The following is a 20,587-nucleotide window of genomic DNA, read 5'->3' on the forward strand; positions in this document are numbered from 1 at the left end:
AAACAGCTTCTTGGAGGAAATAGATTCTGTTCTGGTTTTTGCAAAGCACAACAAGGATAAGCAATTTCCTGATTTCAAAAATGGGATACTGGGGGTGGGGGATTAAAGATTTTAGCTAAAAGAAAGATTATAGCCTATAAAATATTACAAAATATTGTAACAATGACAATACTGGAGAAGATTTTTGAAAAACTGGATCAGAAATTAGTAGCCACAATCTCAACAATGTCAGTAATAATCTGTGCTGGATAGACTATGTCCAAAACAGATTATTGAAGAAATGGGGACATGGAGCAAATTTTATCAAGATAGAGATGTTATTGAAAGTATTTTTTAAAACTAACAGACCAAGAGAATGACTTTAAAAAGGATGTTTCATTGGATTTACAAAAGAAACTGAATGAGGCTTCAAAGTATAAAAGAAGTACAAAAGAACAAACCAAGAGAATGATCTGGATAATTTTGTCCTATTGGATTTGCAGCAAAGGCTTGTTAAAGTCTTGAAGATCTCTGTGCAGTGGGATAAAGAAGAAATGAAGAGAAATCAAATTCTATAAAAATATTTGAATGAACTAAAGATTCTGTTAGAAGTAAAAGGAATATAAAGTTGCTTAAGGTCAAAACAAGCTATTGTTTCTTCTGCCAACACTTTAGGGATTTTCTGCTGACACCAATACTGAAAAGACAATGATTCATGGGATGAGAAGTAAATGTTAGTAATCTTAGAGTGGGTGAAGAGTCATTAAATTGATTTACATTTATTGTGAAGAAGGTTGGAATTTACTTCCTTATATATTTGTGTTTTTTCCTTTTTACTGTATTTTTTTCTTTTTTCTTTTGCACTTTTTAATTTCTTTCTATTCTCTGTTATTTAAATTTAATTTTTGTACAGTTTTACTATTATAATCAAAATTCACACTCCCACCCTCACACAAATACACAATATCCAATATCAATTTCTAATTCCACCTTACCAGCTAATCAAAAAATTAGAGGGTTTTTTTTGCACAAATTCACAGAACAAACAGTAAAACAAAGAACATGTCCTCTTTTTTCACAAGTTCATTGATGAACTATTAAAGCATGGACTTTAGCTGTTTTCTAAGAATCCTGCATCTTTCCCCTTATATGGACCATGAAACCTATCCATCCCCCCAAAATATGGTAAAACTGTAGCGCTTTCTTTCATTCTTCAGTAAAGTAGGAAAATCCATCAGAGGCCATGATGAAAGGGCATCAGGCCAATGCTCTAGCCAAAACATGCTAATTCATGTTAATTCCATTTCACATTGGTTCCCCTTTCTCTGAAATCTCTCTCTGTAATTGCCAAAATCTTTATATAAGTCCTCATTGGGGCACATTTTCTGGTCTTACACACTGCCTCAGAGCAAAGTCCAGCTAAAATCAGGTGGTTTTCATTGGGGCATATTTTCTGGTCTTGCACACTGCCTCAGGGCAAAGTCCAGCTAAAATCAGGTGGTTTTCAAAATTCAAAGTTTCAAACGGACTGATATGAAAATTCAGACCTTTGGTTAAAGAATCACTTTCTCAGTGGGCGGATTACATGTTCCACTAAAGCAGACTTTTCTAACTGCTCCTCCAATGCCTGCCAGAAGCATTGGAACTAGAATTTTCAAAATTCTTATTCAGTACATTCCCAACATATGATTTTTTTCCAGGAAAGCTGCAGGAAACAACATTCTGGACAGTGTGTTTTTTTCCCTCCCTTTACAGAAAGTCATCCAGATTCTGTCTTTTACTGCCATGGGTCATTTGGACCTAACATTGACCATACTGCATGAATTTGGAGCTGGGGTACACTTGACAATAAAGATGTCTATGATTATCAATCGCTATAAGGTAAATGATCTGGCAGTTCAGCTCTGATACATATATTCAATAGTACATCATACTGAATTTAATAAGTACTCTTCTATTTCCATTTTACGATATATAGACAACATTCTTCTTTCAGCCAAATCCCTTTTTAATTATATCAGAATTTAAGATCCATGGAGGGAAAGTGATCATTCACAAATTATATTCAGTGATGTGCACTGTTTTTATCACTAGAATTCATTAGTTGAAGTTTTACTTTATATTAAGCTATGATTGTTTTATCTTGGTTTATGGAATAAACTATAAATGGTTGGCTTTGTACATGTCCAAGGTTCTGGTTTCACCCAGTATGTTCAGCTAATGCCAAATAAACTGCATTATGGTTTATTTGCAGGAGTGGGATTCTACCAGTTCGCACCTATTCACTGGAACCGGTTGTTAACATTCTAAGCAGTTTGGAGAACCAGTTGTTAGAAGAAATTACTGGCCTAATCCTGTAAGGAAGGCAGGAAGGAAAGATTCTGGTGTTGCTTACAGAAACTGTCTCTCTGTTAACCCTTATTACACTCTTGACAGGACTAGACATCCTGTCTCAGGAACTTCTCTGGAGTTTTCCCCCCTCCTTTTCTGGTAGTTTGATTGTGTGGAGTGACCATTCAAAGTTACAATGAAAAAAAGTGACTTATGACCATTTTTCATACTTACGACTGTTGCAGCATCCCCATAGTCATGAGAGGCCAGGCGAGGAGATGCATGCCTCGATGTGAGTGATGTTGAGTTGGCCACGCCCAGCCAATAACATAATCACCAAGCCATGCCCACCACCCAAGCCATGCCCACAGAACTGGTTGTTAAAAATTTTGAATCCCACCCCTGTTTATGTGCAAATCCAGCCAAGAAGCCTGAAGTTCATCAAGAACAAGAAACTAAACTTAACAATTGGAGATTTTATTACAAATAAGAAATTAGTAGGGTTGTGCAATGTTTTGCAAGATCCTGAAAAAGGCATGGCTGCTTTAACAAGTCACCAAATGTTAGTGCATTTGTAATCTTATATACTCTGAAGACCATTCTTAGAACTGAGCCAAAGCGTTGCCTTAGATATTCACCCTCATGATTGCCACTAACATATTAATGTAAAAAAGAAATTGATTATTAGGAAGCAATTAAGAGTCTATCTTAGAGGAAACAGTAGTTTTAAAAAAGAAGTACAAGGAGAAAATTACAAATTAAAACTAAATATAGTTGTGCAGTAACTCTGTAAACTAAAATAGTGCTTTGCCAATTTACATTGATAATTGCCTGGGGCCACAATAGCACTTAGGCTTATATACCACTTCACAGTTCTTTATAGCTCTCTCTAAGTGGTTTACAGAGTCAGCATATTGCCCCCAACAATCTGGGTCTTCATTTTACCGACCTTGGAAAGATGGAAAGCTGAGTCAACCTTGAGCCTGGTGGGATTCAAACTGCCAAATTGCAGCAAGCCAGCAGTCAGCAGAAGTAGTCCACAGTAGTGCACTCTAACCACTGCGCCACCACGACTTTTAGACAATAATTTTATATGCAAAAAAAATCTACATATTTTCTATGGAAAACCAGAAGGCCAACAAAGAAAATACTAAAGGGTATGGGCAATAGTTGGCTGAAATCTATGCAAAAAGGGGAAAAAAAGATGGTTAGTTTAGATTAAAATTAAGATGTGAGATAAGGAAACAACCAAGCTGGAGAAAAACCTATTCTGCCTCTTAATTTTTTATGGTGCTCAGGACTACTACCGAGGTAGGCGAAGTTACACCCATCAAACTTTGATGCTCACCTACGGCAAACTGGCGCTGCGAGCACCAAAAGAGCTTCTGCTCTCAAGGGTAGAGGAGAGCATCATGAAAAAAGTCCTCTACCATTACCGGAGTAGCTGTCAGGCAAGTTCAAGACCTTTGACTCTACAGTTGAGAGACAGACTTTTCATGTCTTTTTGGCAGCCTTTTTTTTTCTTTCCAGCAAACTTTGTGGTCTTTATGTTTGGCTAAAAGGGAGGGCTTGTAGGTGAGTGACTAAAACTGGAAAATTCATCTAGAGTTGAACAGAGTAGAATTTTACCAATTAGATAGATTTGCTGATATAGAAACAGCTAATTTATACTATTATAAAGACCTGTATACTGCAGGAGTCAAAAAGAGGGCTGTGAAAATATTTACAGACCCCTCATATCCCGGACATAAACTGTTTCAACTCCTTCCCTCAAAACGACGCTATAGAGCATTGCACACCAGAACAACTAGACACAAGGACAGTTTTTCCCCGAACTGCCATCACTCTACTAAACAAATAATTCCCTCAACACTGTCCAACTATTTACAAAGTCTGCACTACTATTGCTATCAATCTTCTCATCACTCCTTATCACCCATCCCCTCCCACTTGTGACTGTGTGACTGTAACTTTGTTGCTTGTATCCTTACGATTTATATTGACTGTTTCCTAGTATGATTTGATTGCTTATTGTACCCTATGACTATCATTAAGTGTTGTACCTGATGATTCTTGACTCTTGATGAATGTATCTTTTCTTTTATATATACAGAGAGCATTTGCACCAAGACAATTTCCTTGTCTGTTCAATCAACTTGGGCAATAAAAAAGAATTCTAATTCTAGTTTATACTATTATGTAAAAGTTAAATATTAAGGTTTGATGTTACTATCTTATTCTACTGCACCAAAGGGAGTCAGAAGTCAATGCCTTTTCTTTCTTTTCCCCTTCTTTTCCACACTCTTTCCTTCCCTTTTTCCTCCCCTATTTTTCCTATTATTTGTTTTCGTATTTTTGTATTTTACATTATTAAATCAATAAAAAGAACAATTTAGTGAGAAAAAAAATAGAATGGAGCATTCTGGGCTGGTTCAACCCAGGTGTCAGTCAACTTCCTATATTCTTATATCGCAGCAAATGCTTGACATGAGCTAACTTCGAGATGGAGCTAGAAATATCACAATCTTTTTGGTGTTGGGGTGGAGGTGATGGTAAGATGTCCAAGATACATCTACTTACAGAATCAAATCTCTGCTAGTCTTTGGTAATTGCAGCAGCAGGCAAAACAAATAAATGGTTTAATGGCACTGCAACTTGATAGATTTCAAGAGTCATAAACAAATTGCATAGCAGTAGAACCTCAGCTCCATATTATTAACTATAGCAAGATGAATGGGGGAAGAGGGGAGAAGGCAGATGTCACTTTTTTTTTTTTACAGTGCACTGCTTGTACCATTTAAGTTGTTATTGGGCAAGTTATCTAATTCTCCTTGGATTCTGGTTTCATTTTAGGTGCTGGGCCTCAGTATTGAAAACAAGGTAAGTCATAAAAGATCTGACCTTTGCTGACACAAACAGTTCAAAGTCTGTTATGTCCTTGTTCTCTTCAAGAAAAAGGGGGTGGGGGGTGGGATGGGAAGAACATTAGTGCCTGTCATCCCAAAATATAGACTAGATTAAAAAACCAATACCGCATATGTCAGAAGTACAATTATTGTAAATTATATATTTAAATGCTGCCCAATTCCTAGCAGCAAAAATCAGAAGGCACTTCCTTCCTCCTCATGTTGCCTTTTTGTGATCTAGAAAGGGGCCTGTCTGAAACTTTTTGTAACTAGATTCTTGGAACAAGCTCTGTTACCTGAACATTGCCTTGGCTGTAGCTCTTCTTCCTTTCAAGATCATAACAATTCAGTCATAACAATTCCATATGCCATCTTTGGTACCAGACCAGAGGTGTTATTCAGCAGGTTCTGACCAGTTCTGGAGAACTGGTAGGGGAAATTTTGAGTAGTTCAGAGAACCGGCAAATACCACCTCTTGCTGGAGATTTTACAGTACCCTTCCCCTGCCACGCCCACCAAGCCACGCCTACAAAACCGGTAGTAAAAATTTTTTGAATCCCACCACTGTCTAGAACTCTAACAACACTATCATGCTGGCTTTTCTGCTAATGTAGGATATGAATCTGAAACTAGCCCTTGTTCAGAGCACAACTGATATCTGCCAAGCTATCCATGAGACTCGGAGCTTTCAAAATTTCACCTTAAGTTGCAAGAAAGAACTTCTTGGTATTTTGTTGGTGAGTAAAGTTAATGCTAGAGAGATGTGGATGTCCTTCCTCTACCACTACCACCACCACCACTGTTTTTTTTTTTAAGTAAAACATTAGTTTCAGTAAATGCCATGTTTAAGGCTATGCATCTACAAAGCTGTCCTTTAAATATTTCTCCAAATTACATTATGGGAATCCACATCCTTTCAAACTGACTTCTTTCCTATAGTTGTGGCAGCACTGATATTCTGCTCCAAATTTCAGTAGACCATTACTGAGGGGGAAAGGAGGAGGAGGAGGGGGGGGGGTCCTGCACACTTTATATGCTTTCAGCATTTGATCACTTTTGATGTATACACCCTTAGTCAGATCTATGAAGATATGCCTAATATAAACTCAAAGCCCATGGCAAATTTGTCAAATAGGTCATGATACCAATTTCTTCCCAGCTTTGCAAGCCAATTCTAGACTTGATTTGCAATCAATAATACAGATAACAGATAATCAGAGTTGGAAGGGACCTTGTAGGTCATCTAGTCCAACCCCCACCCAAGCGGGAGACCCTATACCATTTCTGACAAATGGCAGTCCAATCTCTTCTTGAAAGTCTCAACTGATGGTGCTCCCACAACTTCCGAGGGGAAGCTGTTCCATTGGTTGGTTGTTCTCACTGTCAGAAATTTTCTCCTTATTTCCAGGTTGAATCTCTCCTTGTTCAGTTTCCATCCATTATTCCTTGTCTGACCTACAGGTGCTTTAGAAAATAGCTTGACCCCTTCCTCCCTGTGGCAGCCCCTCAAATATTGGAAGACTACTATCATGTCTCTCCTGGTCCTTCTCTTTACTTAACTAGCCAAGCCCAGTTCCTGATACCGTTCATTGTATGTTTTAGCTTCCAGTCCCCTAATCATCCTGGTTGCTCTTTTCTGTACTTTTACTAGAGTCTCAACATCTTTTGTGGTGAACAAAACTGAATGCAGTACTCTAGGTGTGGTCTTACTAAGACTTTATAGAGTGGTATTAGTACTTCCCTTGTTCTTGATTGTATCCCTCTGTTAATACAATTTAGGATTGCATTAGCTTTTTTGGTGGCTGCTGCACACTGCTGGCTCATATTTAGCTGGTTGTCCACTAAGACTCCAAGATCCCTCTTACAGCTACTGCTATTGATCCTGGTTTCACCCAGTCTATATGTGTACTTTTGGTTTTTCTTGCGTAAGTGTAGGACTTTACTTTTCTCTACATTGAATTTCATTTCATTAGATATGGCCCAGTATTCTAGTCTGTCAAGATCCATCTGGATCTTGAGCCTATCTTCCTGGGTGTTAGCGATTCCTGCCAGCTTAGTATCATCTGCAAATTTGGTAAGTTCCCTTTCTATTCCCTCATCTAAGACATTAATGAAGATATTGAAGAGTACTGGGCCTAAGACAAAACCTTGTGGCACCCCACTGCTTACTTCCCTCCATGTAGACTTAGACCCATTAAGGACTACTCGTTGAATACAGTTTGCCAGCCAGTTGCAAAACCATCTAGTGATGGTGCTATCTATTCACTTTTTTCTAGCTTACTAAGAAGTAGGTTGTGGTCTACTTTGTCGAATGCCTTGCTGAAATCTAAATATATTATGTCCACAGTATTTTGCTGGTCTACTACTTTAGTCACTGTGTTGAAGAATGAAATAAGATTGGTTTGGCATGATCTGTTTTTAACAAACCCGTGCTGACTGCTAGTTATTACTTTACTTGTTTCTAGATGTTGGCAGATCTGTTTTGTTTTTTTTATTATCTTTTCCAGTATCTTCCTGGGTATTTATGTTAGGCTGATTGGTCTATAGTTTCCTGGGTCTGTTTTTTTTTCCCTTTTTTGAAGATGGGAACCACATCAGCTCTTTTCCAGTCCTCTGGTAGTTCCCCGGTGTTCCAGGATTTTTGAAAGATGGTGCAGTGGTTCTGAGATGACCTCTGCCAGCTCCTTTAAAACTCTGGGATGTACGTTATGAAAGCGGCTTTGGGTGAAGTGGGGGCCCGAAGAGGAGGCCCAGCTGGGATGCTTTGCCTGCCCCCCCCCCACACCCCCCATTCATCAGCCCAAAGGAGCTTGAAGAAATCCGCAAATGTGGAATGAAGAATTTCCGTAATATCCAGGTGGACGAAGCTAACTTATTGACTTGGCAAGGGCTTATTGTTCCCGACAACCCTCCATACGACAAGGGGGCGTTCAGAATTGAAATCAACTTTCCTGCAGAGTATCCATTCACACCTCCCAAGATCACATTTAAAACGAAAATCTATCACCCTAACATCGATGAAAAGGGGCAGGTTTGTCTGCCAGTAATTAGTGCTGAAAACTGGAAACCAGCCACCAAAACTGATCAAGTAATCCAGTCCCTCATAGCACTGGTGAACGACCCCCAACCAGAGCACCCCCTTCAAGCCGACTTAGCCGAAGAATACTCTAAGGACTGTAAAAAATTCTGTAAGAATGCTGAAGAGTTTACAAAGAAATATGGTGAAAAACGACCAGTGGACTAAAAACAACAACAACGACAACAAAAACAAAACACAACAAAACAAAAACAACAACAACAACAAAAAATACACCTGACCGAGTTGATGTCAGCAATGTGTGATAGAAGAGCTGAAGAAGTGCATTTCAGACACACCCAAAAAGCAGGACTCTCTATGGAAATTGACAAGGGTCACCTCTTGGTGTTAACTTGTGGCTGTTAAACTAACTTTCTACCGTTTCTTAATCAAAAGTGGTCTAGGTAATCTGTAAAGAAAGGATTAAAAATTTAAGATGTTCTAAAACTCTGGGATGTAATCCATCAGGCCCTGGTGATTTGTTTTCATCAAGATCAGACAGGTGTTCTCTTGCTATTTTTTTTTTTTTTTGCTTATTTTAACTTTTATTTTTGGTCTGTCTTTTACAGTTATGTTTTTGGTGGTGCTTTTACTTCTGTGCTTTTACTCCTTCTGCAAGCTTTAAGTAAATCTACAAATATTCATTTGTATCGGTTCTTCCATTGCCTTACTTTAAAAATAAACCCAGTGCAAAGATTATAAAAGGATTTTCTTTTTTAAATCATAGGGCATTGACCCGAAATGAGCACAACCAGATTTTATTCAAACTGGCAGAATTGTGCTCTTGCTCCAGAATTTGTCTTTATGATATATTTAGACAAATGCTGTAAGTTCACTTTTAAGAGACTAGTTGCTCCAGAAAATTACATGTATCTTCTTCTTCCTTGCATAGATGTTTATAATATTCAAAGTAACTCATTGGCTAGCTTTATGGAGTGTAACTTCTGGCAGTCTCAGATATGGGGACTTCAATTCCCAGAATTTTCCAACATCACTGCTGCAGCATTCTGCCCAAAGGCCATTCAACTGTAGGAATGCTGCCATAATTCATTGGGTTTTTTGCAAATTTCTTTTCCCATGCTGTACTTTTCATTCTTTTTGTCTTATGTATGCTCTTCTATGTTCAGGACTTCATTAGAGAAGAACCACTGGATTCTTTGGCAACGCCCCTTCGTCCCAAAGCCATTATTGCCATGGCATTCTTGAGGTAGATATTTCTAGTCCTTGGAAGGTCTATATGGCTATATAGTAAATATTTTATTTCATGCCAGATTCCACATTTGTGACTTAAGAGATTTTATACCAAAAAGCATAGACCAACCTTGCCTAAAATTGGGCATCTCCTAAACACACTGGGATTGCAACTCTTAGAATCCCCAGCTGACAAATGGGTGGGAATTCAGGAGGTATGGTTACAACTCATCTGAGGAAGGGTGGTCTAGTGTTTGGTTAATGAAATGTTTTGTAACAGGGAGTCCATAGAAAGATCAAAGGGATAATAATAGATCAAAACCAGACATTTACCTTGACTAACCTCCCACAATCCACAAAACAGGTAGTCCTTGACTTCCACTTACAATTGAGTCCAAAATTTCTGTTGCAGAGCAAGACATTTGTTAAATGAGTTTTGTCCTTTTTGATGACCTTTCTTGCCACAATTGTTAATTGAATCACTGCAGTTGTTCAGTCATTAAGAGAATCTGGCTTCTCCATTGACTTTTCTTGTCAGAAGGTTACAAAAAGTGACCACATGCATATCTATCTGCAACTATCATAAATATGAACCAGTTGCCAAGCATAAGAGCTGTGGTGGCTCAGTGGTTAGAATACAGTATTGCAGGCTGCTTCTGGTGACCGCTGGCTGCTTGCAATTTGCCAGTTTGAATCTCACCAGGCTCAAGGATGACTCGGCCTTCCATCCTTCTGAGGTGGGTAAAATGAGGATCCAGATTATTGGGGGCAAAAGGCTGACTCTGTAAACCACTTAGAGAGGGCTGTAAAGCACTGTGAAGCGGTATATAAATGTTATTATTATTGAATTTTGATCACATGATCATGAAGATGCTTCAGTGGTCTATTTCACTTTTGTCAGTGCCATTGTAACTTGGAACAGTCACTAAATGAACTGTTGTAAGTCAAGGACTACCTATATTTTATTGTTCAGATTCACACATACCTCCTTAAGCAATCGTTTGCAAATCTACAATTCTCTGAAAAGCTGCTCCCTTTCCAATGTCCAATAAATCCCTATAATACTAATTTATTTTCATACAATGCCCTCCCAAGTTCTATCACTAACCTTTATTTCCTCTTGGATGATGTGAGGTGGTAATATAGTTCTCCCATCTTTCAACAAAATATTTTGATTATCTCCCAGCAAATCAATGCAAATCAGAGCATAGAAAAAAAAAAAAAAGGAACATGGAATTCCTTTATGGTGTGCCCTGCAAATTCCCAAGTTTTGTCTTATTCGTTGTTCAGATGACAGTTCAAATTACCATTCTATTAAGGGCTGATTTTTAGCCTTCAGCTTTAATACATGACCTCTTAGCCCATCTTTCTACGGGTAGCAAATTGAAGCCATCCTTGAACATGGAGGACATTCGCAATCTCCTCGATCAAAGCATCAAAAGTTTGTTTCCCCTCCATCCACTGGAGCAGCTGAAAGAAAAAGGAGAGACAGAAAGGGATGCTTTATATATTGAGGTAACTGGAGGGAGTTTTTCCTCTAGAAACTTTTCTTTTTCTAGTCTGCTAATGATTTTGTAGGGGAAAAAAAATCTCCAGCTCGCCACTGCCTGGTATAGAATGCTGGTTTAATTAAACTCTCTGCTTTGAGATCGAACAAAACGATCTGATTCTTACCATAAAAGATATCAATGTCATATCCAGTCCAATCATGTCCTTCCCGTGCATTTCTAAATTGTATCATTCCTAATCATCTGGCTAAGTTATTAGAGATGGTTAACATATCTAGGAATGGCATCAATGTGGAAACACTAATATAGATTATTTTACTGATAGAATATTTGTAGTTTAGGATTGAATTGCAGGGTCCTTGGTGCTCTCTGAGCTTGCTGGTTTTTCTTGTAAACGTTTCATTACCAAACTAGGTAAATCATCTGTACTAGTAGGGAAATGGGATTTGCTCTCATTTTATATATTAGTGGCTTGCCCTGTCAATATTGGTGGGCATGGTCTTGGTGGTTCCTTGATTGGGCTGTTGTTTACTGTAAGCTTAACCCCACTCACTACCAGCACTGATGATATTACCTACTTTGGTAATGAAACATCTACACGAAAACAACCAAGTTCAGAGAGCAGCAATGACCCCCATAATCTTTTCAAAATTGCCTTTCTATTCAGAGTTTGACTAATTCCACATTTTTTTCAAAAATATTTAGATTTTGGGAGATGGATTGATGGATGAGCAAATGGATGGAGAGTACATGTGTGTATGAGTGTGTATTTGTAAAGAACAGATTCCAATGCAGGTTCACACATAAACTTGCCTGGCTGATGTGTCTTCCTACTGGAGAGAAGAATCAGTGTCTTTTCTTTAGGAGAATACATAATTCTTGGAGGGATAATTCTGAGTGGAAAAAACTATTTTCTCAGCAGAAAATAATGCAGGACAAATATAGGAACTTTGAAAAGGGACCTCAAAACAAGGCCAGAACCCTCCCCTAGGCAGAGACCCCTCTTTTCCAGAACCATTAATAAAGTTTGAAAATAAATAAGTGATTATGGCTAATCAAAGAGAATTATCCTGTGATGGATCTCCTAATGTTATATCTAATTTGGCTCTTAGACCTCACCATTTGCATTGTGTTTTTAGTCCCTCTATACTGATTCAATGGGTGCTTTTGGGAAACTTGTGAAGAGCATGGTTGAGGAACACCCAACATCCGAGCTAATGGATGAGATGTTCCAGGTGAGTAATGTATTTGCTGGCATTAGGTAATCTGGAAATTGCAGCCAGTTTAGTTGCTCAACCATTGCATATTTTCTGTTTTGTTGATTTTCAGTTAGGATTTCATCACATTCTGTATACAAAAGGTTCATACTACTGCAGCTGGGCACTGAATTCAACTCTGTAATAGCATGATAAAAGGGATAAAATAATTAGGGCAAGACAACTTCCATGAAAAACTAGCTGTCAGAATACCACACAATGGGTGACTTGAAGACTGGTGTATTCATTATAAATTTTTACATCTGATTTAAACATTTCCTGGCAGGAAAGCAAGGTATAAATATTTGCAATAAAAGTAAGAAATTGTTCCTGCGTTACTCAATCTGTTAAGGCCATCACAGTGACTAGTATCCATTCTTACATTCAATTAGAGACACAAATAATATAAAAATAGCAATCTGATGTTATCCCAATAAACACAACATTTGCAATGAGGCTAACATTTTTATATGTGCAGACAAATGTTAGTCCTCAAGCATGACATGTTTCATGAAATGCAATCCATACCACATTTGAAAGACTATTTCTTCACTCAATCCTCATTAAATCTGTCAGACAATTGTTGCAAAAACTTGAAAAGCTACATGAGCGTTATCCTTACATATTGCATCATTGCCTATTGCCCAACAATATTCCAATGCAAATAGTTTTCTCCACATATCAGTGCTTTTATTTTTTTTAAAGCCTGATAGAAAATACTAGATTTATTGTTGTTGTTGTTGTTATTGTTATCCCGATAATCTACTCAGACCTCTATCCCTAATGTCTACCCCTTAATTCTCTCCCCCACCAAGAAAGCACATGTTCCCATAGCCAAGATAGGAAAAAAATTAGAAAGCTTGGAGGAAGCATTCTATTGTCTCCAGTTGGAGGTTTTCCATATCTCATTTCATGCAGAGTATCTAGCAGAAGTGAATGGGTTTTTTTTTCTTTATTAACTATACATGATCCTTCCTCATAAAAGGTCTGCCTCTCTAGATAGCAATGTGAGAAAACCTGAATTTAAAAATGGAACGAAATAATTATTAAAATTACTGGAAAAACCTATGATGCTGATATCATCCTTCCTATCTCCTTGCTTGATCAACAGCTCATAGACCCTTGGTTCACTGAAACAGAATGGAGCAGAGAGCGGGCTTTGCAAGCTATTTTCCATGCCCTTGTTGCATTTCAGGAAAAGGTTCATCTCCCTGTGAGTTTTCTACTCTTCTCCTTGCCAGCAAACTGCGAGGCCTCATTCATCTGGAGCCTATATTAGAATCCAATACTGTACAGTTGTACAATACAAGACTAGTTGAACACTAGGATAGAGCATACTGGTTTATTCTTATAGAATAAACATAAGTTTATGTTCAGTATGCTCTATCCTAGTGTTCAACTAGTGTTTGGGTGTTTATCTTAAATTGGCTTGAGCATTAACCAGGATGAGAGAAACATTAAAAAGCCTATGTTTAGAATAAATGTTTGGTTAAGTTATACATATGCGCATAGGTACTACTTTATACTATGTGCTTGAAGAAAAATGGCATTGCTTGCATGAGTTGGATTGATGGGCAAAGGTGCCTAAGGACAGTCAACCTCTCTTGGCCTGGGAATCAGGTGTCATGCTCTGCCTGGGCAGGGGAGAATTTCAGGACTGAAAAATATCCAATCAAAGAAGAAATTTGTGTGCCAGTCTCAAGCAATACCAAATGTTACAATTGACTTCAGTTAGCCAAATCTCCAATCAAAGTGTGCTGCCACATTTTAATTTTTATTTATTGGGTCTGTTAAAAAATATACACATCAATGTGTTCTGTTTTACAGCAGCTTGCTGTAGATAATACCAAATAAAATTCAGCAATGTCAAAACAATCCCATTAGATCAGTAACAGAGTCATAATGTCATGCCCCTGGTGGAGACTGACTCTGAGGGAGAGGAGGAACAGCCAACAGAGTGGAAGTGTGGCTCTGGAGGTTGTGGAAGAGGCTGGGGAAGGGTAAAGGCCGGCTGAACAGTCAGAGGAGGGCCCAGGCCCATCCCTATCCATCCTAGGGCACGCAGGGAGGAGAGGATAAGGGAGAGATGTGGTCTACTTGGGAGGAGAGGGCCTTGATCCTCTTCATGGGTTGCAGCTGTGACAACTGAATAAGAGAATGAACCTGTGTACTGGTGAACGCTGGAAACAAAGCATGTAAATATCTCTAGTTTATAGTTCCTCTCTGAGTTTAGTGTCCTTCCCAGTGTGTGTTATCTGTGGACATCCTCCAGCCCTTATCTTGCCTGGTTTGTGTTGGTTTTTTCCTTCTTCGTGTAACTGTGTGGGAGTTTTTTTGTCTTCATCAAAGATATTTGGAGCTTGAAAGCAAAGTGAAGGAATAAAAGGGGCTTCACTTGTTTTCTGTGATTGTGTTTGTTTTGTATCCCACCTTGTGTCATCACACATAAGCAAGTAAAATTAACCAATAAAGCCAGTACATCTCACAACTTATTTCAAAAAGTCTTGATAAAATGTATGATTTCAGGCAGCTTCTAAATGTTGGCGACACAGGTCTCTCATTTGCTCTTCTCGGAAGGCCATTTTATAAACTGGGTAAAAAATAAGGATTCCCTTGATTCAAATATAATTCCTGATGACTTCGTAAGCATAGCAAAGATTGTGGCAGAAGTTAAATATATCACGATGTGAGAGGTAGTGTGGTGTAATGGATAAAAACACCAGACAGCAGGAGAATGTGAGTTCTAGTCCTACTTTAGGCACAAAAGTGACTTTATGCTGGTCAGTTCCTCTCAGCCCTGGAAGCAGGTAATGGCAAACCACATCTGAAACCTTGCCAAGAAAACTGCATGGATTTGTCTAAGCCATCATCTAGAGTCAACACTCTATTGCTCAGACACACAAATTAGAACCACAGGAATGGGATACTATGCAAGTGAATAGACTGAAATAAAGCAGAAGACAAAAAACTTGATTCTGTGGAACTAAAAAAAGAGTGCTAAGAAGTTTAAAAAATAAAAGGCAATCCACAAAGCAGTATATGTTGTAGAAGCAAGATGGCAGAATCAAGGATGGAAGGATATGGAGAGGCATAACAGTTGGTGTTTTAATCACAGTTTATCTCACATTTTATTGTACATGAATGTAGGTTATTTGGGAGAAGGGCAATTTTTCAAATAGTCTGATTTTTCCCCACTTTATTTTAAAACAATTTTTCCTTATTTCCTTTTTTTTCTCTCCTCCTCCTTTGGCAGGAGAGAGAAAATTTTCAACAATTTGGGTCCCGAGTCGCATTCCTAGCTCCATACACCTGTGACAATTCCATCCAATGCCGCCAGTGGGCTGCCCAATGCATTACCTGCCTCATTCATATACAAGGTAAGGATGTGAAATGAGTAGAGGGTCTTCAAGCTTTGTTTGCGCTCCTTTGCAAGAACCAAAGGCCTAAGGACCAATGAACCAAAGGCATACAATTGATCACTTACCTCATCAACATCACTCTAAGGGCAGTAGGATCAGGACTTTTGGCTGAAAAAATATGGGAGGCTTAGAACATTCAGTTTGCTCAATTTATATTTATTTATGAAATTTATACAGTCACCTACTCACAGCAACTCTAGGTGGCTTACAAACAATAAAAACAGTATAGAAAATTAAAATAAATGAATAAATAAAATAAAAAATGATAACCCACTCCCCTACCATCCTTGGTGACAACACGCAGTCAAAAAAGCCATTTGATGGGCTCCCTCAAACTCTGGAATCCCCAGGCCCACTGACCAAACCAAGTCTTCAGAGGGCCTGAGGAGCCCAGAGTGTGAGGGAACCATCAAATGGTTTGTTTGACTTTGTGCTGTTGCTGGGTTGGTTTGGTTTGGGTGGGTGGTTATTGTTTTTATTTATTTTAAATAATTTTCAATTTTTTCTATACTGTGTTTTTATTGTTTGTAAGCCACCTACAGTTGCCATGAGCGGGTAGGTGACTATAAATTTTCTAAATAAACAAACAAACAAATAAATAAATATAAATTAAACAAATATTAATGTTCTAAGCCTCCCATATCTTCTCAGCCAGCAGTCCTGATCCTGTTGCCTTTAGAGTTGCATTGACAAGGAATGGTGAACTGTATGCCTTTAAGCAAATATATATATATATGCAAATCAAAACATGGAAGTCAAGAGACCTGCAAAGAAACTGGTCAGATCAGATCTTCAGTGATGGAGACTTTGCTTCCTCAAGTCTCCTTTTCTTGTTAAGCATCAGTTCTCTCTCTTTCAACGTGAGTCTTCAGAAAAAGTCAAACAGTCTTTAGATAAAATAGTTTTGACACAAGTTCCTCTTTTCATCTGAGAGGCTGGATCATTCTAGAAGATCTCTGCTGGAAATCCCAAAACACAACCTATGACTCCTGAGGGAATGTTAGTTGAAGATTCTGCCTAACAAGTAATAATCACTCAAAACCCAAACAATATTTAGTCTTATATTTAATAAAGTATACCTAGCAGGAGCTGAATTTGTCAGAAAATGGTTCAAATATTCTTCTCTTCCTTCTCTCAGCTAGGTCACAAGCTACGTATGTGGAAGACAAAGAAATGGAATCTGCTTATGCTAATCTACAGACAGAGGTTTTTGGGGATCTTCTCAGGGCATCTTCCAAAATGGCCAAGGTGATTGTGGTTTGGGCTACCAGGATTTCTCTTCTGGGAGGGCGGAGGGGGGCAGGATACTGAGTAAAATGCTATCTGGTTTCTATACACAAACCTGGGTAATTCCTTTCTACCATCTATCTCTCACTGTCTTCCTTCCTCCTTCCCTTTCAATATTTTGGGTACACCATAGATCAAAGCAGTACTTAAAGCTGAAATCTTTCTTCATCTTTGGAAGGGAATGATAAGAATCAGGAAAGGCCCATCAAGCTACACTTTCTAAACACAACCTATTTGATGACTGAGAAAAACTGTCCTTGGTCCCTCTTTAGGAAAGTAAAGGAAACTGAGGCCATAACTGGTTCTCAGTAGCTCTTACTGTGCAAATCATATTAGTTTGCTACCTGATTGCATTCAAGAAGATGCTGAGGACTGTTCTGTAAAACATTCTCAGAAATTAAACTGCACAATCTTGTTATTTTTATTGATTAATTAGATGGGGTTGATTTTGTTTAATTGGGCTAATTGTTATTTTCGTTTATATTATGGGTGTGCAATTTTGGATATATCACACAAACATTTCCAACTGTAACAAGGTGTAAATTGTATAAACAAGCAAATAAAGCATGAACCAACTGATGAGCTATGGATTTCTTATCATTTCATCTATTTCTGGTATGTTGACAGGTGGTCAGTGCTTATTTTCCACCAGATCAAGGCCTTGATTTTGTCGAGAGCATCCTGGAAGTTTTAGTATCTGGAAACAAAATGTGTGCCATTGCTGCTGGTCACTGGCTTCTAACCATCCTTCAAGATTGTGGAAATGCAATGGAAGGAAAGGTGATTCTTTGTCACAAGATGGAGCTTTTAAACCTTTGCTTCACATAGAGTAGGTGGACATTTCTAGTGTCCAGGAGTTATTTCTAACATATTTTAGGAAGACAAGTGCCCAGTGGGTAGAGCAGGATTTTTCTCCTGGGATGGAGATTTGGTAGGCAGATTCTGACATATCTATTTATGTGTCACCAAGTATTTCCTATTAAAGATGGTTAAGACAAGATACGCTTACATTTATATACACTTTCTAAGAATTGCAGTTAAGTAGTTATAACAGAAGTAGGAAATTGTTGCTCTAGAGCTGTATACAATTTTCAGACTGCGTTAGAAATTCCTACAGAAGAGATTAAATAGCAGGCAAGAGCCACTTGCAATTATTATTTGATGTGCTTAACAAATGGGAGTGCAGGTATCTATGTTGCTCCTTCTAGATCTCAGCAGTCCTAGATGTATTCTACAGTCACCTGCCTATCATCAAGCAGGATGACTTGAGACAGTTTCTCATGGATGCCTTGTCCATTGTAGCCCATTTCCATTTGGATGCTGTGTTTAGCAGCCTGCTGTGCCGGCGCCTTCCAATGGATAGGTATGTGACCAAATTTAAATCAGTTCCATCCATGGTTGTTTGAGAAGGTGACCTCTTTATGTCTCCACGAAAAGAGGGAAACTTTGGATTTAAGTTAGTGGAGTTTAAAGGGGTAAGTAATTAACCTTTGACCTTAACTAGATTCTTTGTAACTAGATTCCCAGGGGAGAGAAAATACTGGGGAAATGTAATCACTGTTTTTGAATATTTAGATTATATTAACCTATCAGGCAATGCCAATCTTGTACATCGACATCTGACTGACCTTTACTTTTTCCTAAATAAAGGGAGGGGTGTGGAGGAATCTGTTTGTTGCATACATGCCATAACTCATGTGCTTAAGACTGAGATGTGTATTTTGTGTCAGGGGTTGCTATCAATCTTGTGAATATTCACTAGCATCAAAACTGAAATATGCAAATAAGTGGCACTATGCATTCTGCCTTAAATTACTTGCTACTTCATATATAGGTGTTGACAATGCATATTGTATTTATTGAATTGCTGCAAAGCTTATCAGATGATGCTGTCCTTTTGTCTTGCTGAATTTTAGTGAGACAGGTGAACTTTGGAGATCTCTGGGTAGAGATGCATCCCTGGCCTTACTCATCCTTCCAAAGCTAGCAAGCAGAATAATAAAGCCCACAGATTCCGGAACAATTTTGCACTTCACAAATGAAGATATTGTGGAATTTGCAGAAGAAGATCCCCTCAAAGTAAGAGAGGAATAAGCAAATTTAGTGGGTTTTTTTCTGTGAATCTTTTCAAGAAGACATTAGGGAGAGAGTTTGAATTATTTTCTGGGTGTTCTGAACAGCATAAACATTGGAGAACTGGAGGTTTTTTTGTAATGGAAGTTCTTTTATTCTGAGTGATTCCTAGAAAAATGGAGATAAACGATGTGGCTGCTGAAGGAGGTTGAATCATCACAGCTGAGCATGGGGTCCCATCTGGGTAGTCAGTTTACTAACACTCTCAAGCTCCAAAGAACAGTGTTAAAACAAAAATACTTTTGTTGATTAGTTTCCATCAATCAATGCTAACAAATGTTCTCAGGCAAGGATATGGGAAGAAATGTACAGAAGGCACAAAAGTTGGTTGAAAGATGGGCAGCTATATAAATGTAATAAATAAATAAATAGGAGAAGTTCTATTTCTGCAAATAACACCAGTTTTTAAAAACGTCTATTGTGGTGCTGTAAAAGAGAAATGGCAGGGTGTCCTAACTCTTAATCTAAAAATGCCAACGTGTTCACAACTCTTATCAGGAATATTGAAACTGCATCCTGCATTTCCCCCAATCATTCTCCTTCTGTTCAATAATTTAACATTTAATGTTTTAAAGATATAAATATGAGTTATGTTTGGCAGGGTCATGAATTTTGTGGAACTCTCTTCTCTCAAGAAGTGTGGCTCACACAGCCTTTATCACATTTTGTCATTAGGCTCGCTATCTGTTTTATTGGGCATCTATCATGATAAATATTGTTTCTGCTTTTCTGTACTTTATTGTTTTTATACCTTTGTTCTTTATTAAAATTTTACTTTTCTTTGTTATTCTTACCTGCTCTTAATTTGTTTTAGTGAAAGGGGGGATATAAATAGAATAAAAACATGGATAAATCAAAGTGTTTTTCAAAATTTAGTGTCCCAAGAATGGAGATAAACTACCACACAGTTCCAGTGTTACTGAGTCTGACCACAACGCAGTACTTTGGGGACAAAAAGCTGACCTTTAACTACCAATCCAAGGCACTATCTCTATTTCTTGAGTCTGTGGCTTGTTTGTGAATCTGTACACTTAGAAAATACACTTACATCTAAAAAACATCCAAGTTACCCAAGAGCTTGCTCTTCCTGAGACCATTATCTGTTAACTGACCTTAAATATCACATTTCGGTTCTTACTATGTTACAGAGCCCCTGATTATGACATCGAACATGTAAACAAGCTAAATACACTACTAACATGGGCAGCATCCTGCCCACATGCTTTTATCTTTCTTGGTGACTTCAATCTACCTCATATTAACTGGACCCTAAACGAATGTACAACTGAACCCATACATTCAACCTTCTACAATGTTGTAACAAATCTGGGACTGGAACAAATAGTAACCAACAATACTAGCCTTGATCTCATCTTCTGCAATAGTTTGAATTCAATTTACAGAATACAAATTAAAGAACCCTTTTCCAACAGTGACCACAACATGATTGACTTTTGTCTCAACATACGTCCACACAAAAATCATCACAATGACAAAATCC

At 38.1% G+C, this 20,587-nt stretch overlaps 1 protein-coding gene and 1 pseudogene across 2 annotated transcripts in view; both read left to right on the forward strand.

Moving 5' to 3' along the window:
* The window catches only part of MROH2B (maestro heat like repeat family member 2B), a 60,574-nt gene that overhangs the window by 27,657 nt on the left and 12,330 nt on the right, over nucleotides 1–20,587 (forward strand). The window contains exons 21-33 of the mRNA XM_087932946.1: nucleotides 1,735–1,860; nucleotides 3,609–3,761; nucleotides 5,164–5,190; nucleotides 5,831–5,953; nucleotides 9,420–9,499; nucleotides 10,863–10,998; nucleotides 12,131–12,226; nucleotides 13,359–13,460; nucleotides 15,501–15,624; nucleotides 16,805–16,914; nucleotides 17,581–17,733; nucleotides 18,162–18,316; nucleotides 18,870–19,032. Coding sequence (XP_087789072.1) covers nucleotides 1,735–1,860; nucleotides 3,609–3,761; nucleotides 5,164–5,190; nucleotides 5,831–5,953; nucleotides 9,420–9,499; nucleotides 10,863–10,998; nucleotides 12,131–12,226; nucleotides 13,359–13,460; nucleotides 15,501–15,624; nucleotides 16,805–16,914; nucleotides 17,581–17,733; nucleotides 18,162–18,316; nucleotides 18,870–19,032 — 1,548 coding nt within the window. The remainder of the gene's footprint in view (nucleotides 1–1,734; nucleotides 1,861–3,608; nucleotides 3,762–5,163; nucleotides 5,191–5,830; nucleotides 5,954–9,419; nucleotides 9,500–10,862; nucleotides 10,999–12,130; nucleotides 12,227–13,358; nucleotides 13,461–15,500; nucleotides 15,625–16,804; nucleotides 16,915–17,580; nucleotides 17,734–18,161; nucleotides 18,317–18,869; nucleotides 19,033–20,587) is intronic.
* LOC113435123 (ubiquitin-conjugating enzyme E2 L3 pseudogene) lies at nucleotides 8,007–8,739 on the forward strand (annotated as a pseudogene). The gene has a single exon (XR_015741229.1). The product of XR_015741229.1 is annotated as a ubiquitin-conjugating enzyme E2 L3 pseudogene (transcript).

The sequence above is a fragment of the Pseudonaja textilis genome, chromosome 1, assembly GCF_049901715.1.
Source record: "Pseudonaja textilis isolate UNSWEBS1 chromosome 1, rPseTex1.2, whole genome shotgun sequence".
In the NCBI taxonomy this organism is placed as follows: domain Eukaryota; kingdom Metazoa; phylum Chordata; class Lepidosauria; order Squamata; family Elapidae; genus Pseudonaja; species Pseudonaja textilis.